The sequence below is a fragment of the Gossypium arboreum genome, chromosome 4 (genome assembly GCF_025698485.1).
Source record: "Gossypium arboreum isolate Shixiya-1 chromosome 4, ASM2569848v2, whole genome shotgun sequence".
Lineage (NCBI taxonomy): Eukaryota > Viridiplantae > Streptophyta > Magnoliopsida > Malvales > Malvaceae > Gossypium > Gossypium arboreum.
This window is the reverse complement of record NC_069073.1, coordinates 98,329,981-98,336,688: the sequence shown is the minus strand read 5'-3', so window position 1 is coordinate 98,336,688 and position 6,708 is coordinate 98,329,981. Positions and strand designations below refer to the sequence as shown.

General features: G+C 37.0%; 1 protein-coding gene across 1 annotated transcript; it reads left to right on the top strand.

The window, feature by feature from the left end:
- The first annotated feature begins 2,985 nt into the window (after positions 1-2,985).
- On the top strand, positions 2,986-4,077 carry LOC108458675 (uncharacterized). Its single transcript, XM_017758082.1, has 2 exons — positions 2,986-3,484; positions 3,956-4,077. The coding sequence occupies exons 1-2, from the start codon at positions 2,986-2,988 to the stop codon at positions 4,075-4,077; spliced, it is 621 nt and encodes a 206-aa protein (XP_017613571.1).
- Positions 4,078-6,708: the final 2,631 nt, after the last annotated feature.

Sequence of the window (6,708 nt, the reverse complement as noted above, 5' to 3'; positions counted from 1 at the left end):
TTTCGAGCCTAGGGATGAAATCAGAATTTTTGAAAAAGATAGGGGCAAAATAGTAATTTTACCTAAGATGTAATAGGATGCAAATGTATATGAAATGTGATAGATTGATAGTTAAATTTACCCATATAGATCCGAAAAGACCAACCACGGAACTAGATTAAGGAAAGCAAAAGGTTTCAGATTAGTTGAAATTCAAATACGAACCATCTTCAAGGTAAGTTCATGTAACTTAAATATGTATGTTAATATAATTGAATTCAATTGTATGATTGTGTTGATATGTATGAGATGATACACATAATTAAATAGTCATAAGTTGTGAAAAATGGACAAATTGTCATGTTTTGGTTGAATGTTGAATTTCGATGGGTTAAGAATAATAGTGCATATGTTGTAAATAGAATTTAGCCCGGACGGGTAATTCTAATGTAAGCCCTCTTGAGATTAGGTTATAAATTGGATTTAGCCCGGACAAGTAATTCATACTAAGCTCTCTAGAGCATATGCTAAAGATAGGATTTAGCCTGGACTGGTAATCCTACTGTAAAATGTATGGCTCAAGAGTGTGCCTTTCTATTATGTACCCTAATGGGTACTTTTGCACATGCGTATATTACCCGAACATCCATCAAGATTTCAATAGTTCGACAGAAAAGGCACTTGAAGTGTAGAAAGGTGAAATTAATGGAAGCTTGTAATACGATAAGCTCATCTATGTCTACCTGACATTCAGATGTGATTATGTGACTAACTTGTTGAATAAGTGTATGTGTTTAGGTAGCTTACCCAAAATCGATGGAATGTAAATTTATGTATGCCTGTATTAATAAATATGACCGGTAAGTTTATTTTTTGTTATACAAACTTCAGTAAGGTTATTTTCTATTATACGAACTTACTAAGCATAAAATGCTTACTCCGTTTAATTTTCCCTGTTTTATAGTGCTCAAAGCTCATGAAGGTTGAAAGCCAGTCAGAGCAGTCATCACACTATCCACTGTCTCATTTTCATATAAATAGAAATCTCAGTTTGGTATAATGGCATGTATAAGCTTATTTGACCAATAATGGCTTGTAATTCTAATTTTGTAATCTAGCCATTGGCGTGGCTAGTGACGGTCTAAGTTTGGCTATTTTTGAAACAATATTTTGGTAATCACATAAGTGCTTATTATGTGTTAGTTTGTTGGAATTATGTTAGCATATGAGTTTATGTTAAGAGTAAGTTTATATCCTTTGATGCATGAGATAATACCATATGATTAATGACCAAATTATTTGAATATGATGTTGGATTGGTAGATATATGCTTGTGAGTTTTGGTGCAGGAAAATGGTAAGTTTTGGGTGACAAATGAGGCTAGGAAATGGTTTTATTTTGTCCACACGGGCAGAAACATAGGCGTGTGTCTTGGCCATGTGTGACAGATGGCTTGTCCCATAGGCATGAGGTCCGACCGTATGTCCCCTGCATCTTAAAAATGAAAAACAGAATGCTCATAATTGGGCACACGGGCAGAGATAGGGGCGTGTGTCTTAGCAGTATAGTTGACACGTCTTTTGGCACGGCCGTGTTACACGGCTGTGTGAAAACTGCACTTAAATTTTGAAAATAAAATTTGCCACACGCCCTAGCACACGGGCATGTGATTTGGCCGTGTGACTTCAATTTCTTCATGCTTTAAAAGTCAGAGGGTTACACGGGTTAGGGAGACGGGCGTGGGTAGTACACGATTTGACCATACGGGCGTGTCCCTAAACCACACGGGCGTGTGGACCCTGTACCTTGGAAAATTTTTGAAATGTCGTGAAAAATTTTATGAGTTTCTGATTAAGTCCCGACTTGATTCTAATGCTCGTATTGGACCTCGAGGGTCCAATTAAAAGACGTTTTGAATTATCTCGATAAAATTTAAGAATAGTAATTTATAAGAATTATTTGTAAAATGTTCTGAATGTTTTGGTAATACTCTAAAACCTTGTTCTGACAATGGGTACGGGTTAGGGGTGTTACATTTAGTCGTATCAGAGCTATGGTTTAGCTGATTCTCAGACTAATGTAGTAAGTACGAGTCTAGCTGTACATGCCATTATATAAAGTATGATAGTGTGATATCTCCTGACCAATTTTAAATGTATTTTCATATAGTAATGTCTTCTAACCAATCTAGAGCTGAGACTGAGGAAGCTGAGAGTGCTGCTCAAGCTTTCGTGCAACGAGATGCATCTAGTGGTAGTAGAAGGCCCGTATCTGAGGGCCCAAGTAAGGCAGCAAAAGCAACCTTCTTTAAATTAATGGATAAATGGTTTAGTGAATATATGAGAACAAACCCTACTGTTCAATGACCTCTCCCACTTGCTTCACAACATGATTAAATGCCATAGGATGCTAGACCTGTTAGAATTGGTAACGCTCCAGTAGAGAAAATCAGAAAACATGGGGATGAAGAATTCAGGGCTACGGCAGATGACGATCTAGAGAGGTCGAGTTTTGGCTAGAAAATACTATACGGATTCTAGATGAGTTATCATTTCCACCAGCCGAATGTCTGAAATATGCAGTATCCTTGCTGAAAGACACAACCTACCATTGGTGGAAAACCATATCTTCTGTGGTACCAAGGGAAAATATTATATGGGAATCTTTCGAAACAGAATTTAAAGAGAAGTATATTAGTCAGAGATTCCTGGACTAGAAAAAGAAGGAATTTTTAGAGCTCAAACAGGGAAATATGACAGTGTCCGAGTATGAACGAGAATTTGTTAAATTGAGCAAGTATGCTAGTGAATGGGTTCGGACTGACGCCAAAATGTGCAAACGATTTGAAGAAGGGCTAAACAAAGATATCAAGCTATTAATTGGAATTCAAGAATTAAGAAAATTTGTGCTATTGGCTGAACGAGCACACAAGCCAAGGAATTAAGCAAAGAAAAGAGGCAAGCAGAAAGGGAAGCTCGAGTTACGAGCAAGAAATTTATGAACAAGATGCAATCATCTGCTTCAAAGAATTATCATGAGCATTTTGCTACATTAAGGGAATATTCGGGAAAGGAACGAAGTTACAAACGCACCAACCCAAGGTTTTCGTCTTCCTTGACAACTAGTGTTGGGAGTGTTGGAAACCCTAAACCACAATACAATGTTTGTAATAAATTGCATTTCAGAAAGTGTCGGATGAGAAGTAGGGCTTGCTTTAAGTGTGGTTCTCTCAACCATTTTCTTAAAGATTGCCTAGAAAGGGTTGAGAAAGACATTGAACAGACCCGAAAGCTGAGTAATCCTTCCTTGAGAGGCAGACCACCAAGGTATTTCAGAAATATTAGTGGTATTAGTAGTGCTGCAAAAGATTCAATAGCTAAATCCGAGGCTCGAGCTCCGGCAAGAACATATGCTATACGTGCAAGGGAAGATGCTTCGGCACCAGATATTATCACTAGTACATTCTCTTTACTTGATACTAATATTATTGCTTTGATTGGTCCTGGTTCCACGCATTCATATATATGCACAAAATTTCTATCTATCAAAAATATGATTGTTGAATTCAATGAATTTATGGTTAAAGTTTCAAACCCCTTAGGTCAGCATGTTATGGTGGATACAATTTGTAAAAATTTCCCATTGATAATAGAAGGTTATTGTTTTTTGGCTAATTTGATGTTGTTACCTTTTGGTGAGTTTGGTAAAATATTGGGAATGGATTGGTTAGCCCAACATGATGTAATGGTAAATTGTAAGCATAAATACATTGTATTGAAGTGTCAAAATGGCAAGTTACTCCGGGTTGAATTTGAGAAACTGGATGGGTTGTCTAATGTGATTTCAACAATATCAGCACGAAGATATATTAAAAAGGGGTATGAGGCTTATCTTGCTATTGTATTAGATGCCAAAGTATTAGAGTTGAAAATCTAGTCAGTGCCAGTTGTTTGTATGTTTCCTGAGATATTTCCAGAAAAACTACTTGGTTTACCTCCAGTTAGAGAGGTGGAATTTTCTATAGACCTTGTGCCAGGGATGACGCCGATATCTATAGCACCATATAGAATGGCTCCTACGGAATTGAAAGAGTTGTAAGAGTTGATTGATAGAGGGTTTGCCTGACCCAGCTTTTTGTCGTGGGGTGCACCGATGTTGTTTGTAAAGAAGAAAGATGGACTGTTGAGATTATGCACGATTACGGACAGCTTAATAAAGTCATAGTAAATAATAAGTACCCATTGCCTCATATAGATGACTTGTTTGATCAATTAAAAGGTGCCACTGTATTTTCAAAAATTAATCTACGATCTGGTTACTATCAGCTACGGGTAAAGGACTCGAACGTGCTAAAGACAGCTTTCAAAACCAGATATGGGCATTATGAGTTTTTGGTGATGCCATTCGGATTAACAAAAGCCCCTGCGGTATTTATGGATTTAATAAACAGAATTTTCAGACCATACCTGGACAGGTTCGTGGTTGTTTTTATTGATGATATTTTGGTTTACTCTCAGGATGTGATTGAGCATGTTGAGCATCTGAGAATAGTATTGTAAACTCTACATGAGAAATAGTTGTATGCTAAATTCAGTAAATGCTTATTCTAGCTACGAGAAGTTTGTTTCCTTGGACATGTTGCATCTGCAGAGGGTATTCGGGTGGATCCAAATAAAATTTTAGCTATTGTAAGTTAGAAGCCACCGAAGAATGTTTCAGAAGTCAGAAGTTTTCTGGGACTAACAGGATATTATCAGAGATTTGTTAAAGGATTTTCAATGATAGCTTCTCTGATGACTTGATTGTTGCAAAAATAAGTGAAATTCGAGTGGACTGAAAGTGCCAGCAGAGGTTTGATAGATTGAAAGCTTTATTGATGGAAGCGCCCGTATTAGTCCAACTTGAATCGGGTAAGGAATTTATAGTTCACAGCGATGCCTCATTGAATGGTTTAGGATATGTATTGATGCAAGATGGTAAAGTAGTGGCTTATGCATCTAGGCAGCTAAAATCGCATGAAAAAAAATTACCCGGTACATGATCTTGAATTAGCAGTTATTGTTTTTGCATTGAAAATATGGCGGCGTTATCTTTTTGGTGAAAAATGTCACATCTTTATGGATCACAAAAGTTTGAAGTATTTAATGACATAGAAAGAACTAAATTTGAGACAACGTAGGTGGTTGGAATTATTGAAAGATTATGATCTCGTTATTGACTACCATCAGGGGAAAGCTAATGTAGTGGCGGATGCCTTGAGCCAAAAATCCTTATTTGCCTTACGGGCATTGAACACCTAGTTGTCTTTATCTGATGATGGTTCAATCATAGCCGAGTTGAAAGTTAGATCGACGTTTTTGCAACAGATCTCTGAAGCTCAGAAAAATGATAGTAAGTTGCAAGCAAAACAAATGCAAAGTGAATCAATTCCTGACTCAGTATTCTAGGTCGGGACCGATGGTTGTTTGTTATCCAGAGGCAGAGTATATGTACCAAAAATTTTAGAAGTAGTACAGAAGATTTTGAATGAAGCTCATAATGGTAATATGTCTATACATCCTAGTAGTAATAAGATGTATAGTAACTTGAAAAAGATGGACTGGTAGCCGGGAATGAAATAGGATATTTCTAAATTTGTATCGAAGTGTTTGATATGTCAGCAAGTGAAGACTAAACACCAAGTACCTTCGGGATTATTGCAACCAATTACAATTTTGGAATGGAAATGGGAAATAGTTACCATGGACTTTGTAACGGGATTACTTTTATCACCGAAAAAGAAAGATGTCGTCTGGGTAGTTGTCGATTATTTAATGGAATCTGCACACTTTATCTCGGTACGTATGGATTTTTCATTGGATAGATTGGTTCAATTGTATATCTCTGAGATTGTAGGCTACAAGGAGTGCCAATCTCCATTATTTCGACAGAGATTCCCGGTTTACATCCCGATTTTAGAGTAAGTTGCAACAAGTTCTGGGCACTTGTTTACACTTTAGTACTGCATTCTATCCTCAAACAGATGGACAATCTGAGCATTTAGAAGATATGCTTCGGTGTTGTATACTTGAATTTGGAGGTAACTGGGAAAACTACTTGCCTTTAATTGAATTTGCTTAAAATAACAGTTATCAGTCCAGCATTAAAATGGCACCGTATGAAGTTCTATACAGTTGCAAATTTAGAACTCCATTGTATTGGAAAGAGTTAAGTGAGAAAAAGATACACGGAGTTGACTTGATCTAGAAAACCGAAGAAAAGGTGAAATAATTAGAGACAGATTGAAAGCGGCCTCAAACCGTCAAAAGTCTTATACCTATTTAAAGTGGAAAGAGATAGAATTTTAGGTTGGTGATAAAGTATTCTTGAAAGTGTCACCTTGGAAGAAAGTTCTCCGATTCGGCTGTAAAGGAAAACTGAGTCCACGGTTCATTGGGCCATATGAGATCATTGAAAGAATCGGGTCTGTTGCATATCGGTTAGCATTACCACCAAAGCTTAATAGAATTCATAATGTGTTTCATGTGTCCATGCTATGACGATATCGATTAGATCCTTCACACGTTATTACTCCAACAGAAGTTGAGATTCAGCCTGATATGACTTAAAATGAGGAACCTCTTAAAATACTAGCATATGAGATAAAAGAGCTAAGAAAGAAAAAGGTGGCATTGGTAAAAGTTCTCTAGCAACGACATGGATTAGAGGAAGCTACTTGGGAGCCGGAGG

What these genes read in the sequence shown, in the direction of transcription:
- LOC108458675 (XM_017758082.1), top strand. Translation starts at nt 2,986, where the DNA reads ATGCAATCATCTGCTTCAAAGAATTATCATGAGCATTTTGCTACATTA. An exon ending in TATTGCTTTGATTGGTCCTG is followed by an intron (nt 3,485 to 3,955) that starts GTTCCACGCATT and finishes AGATATTTCCAG; the next exon opens with AAAAACTACTTGGTTTACCT.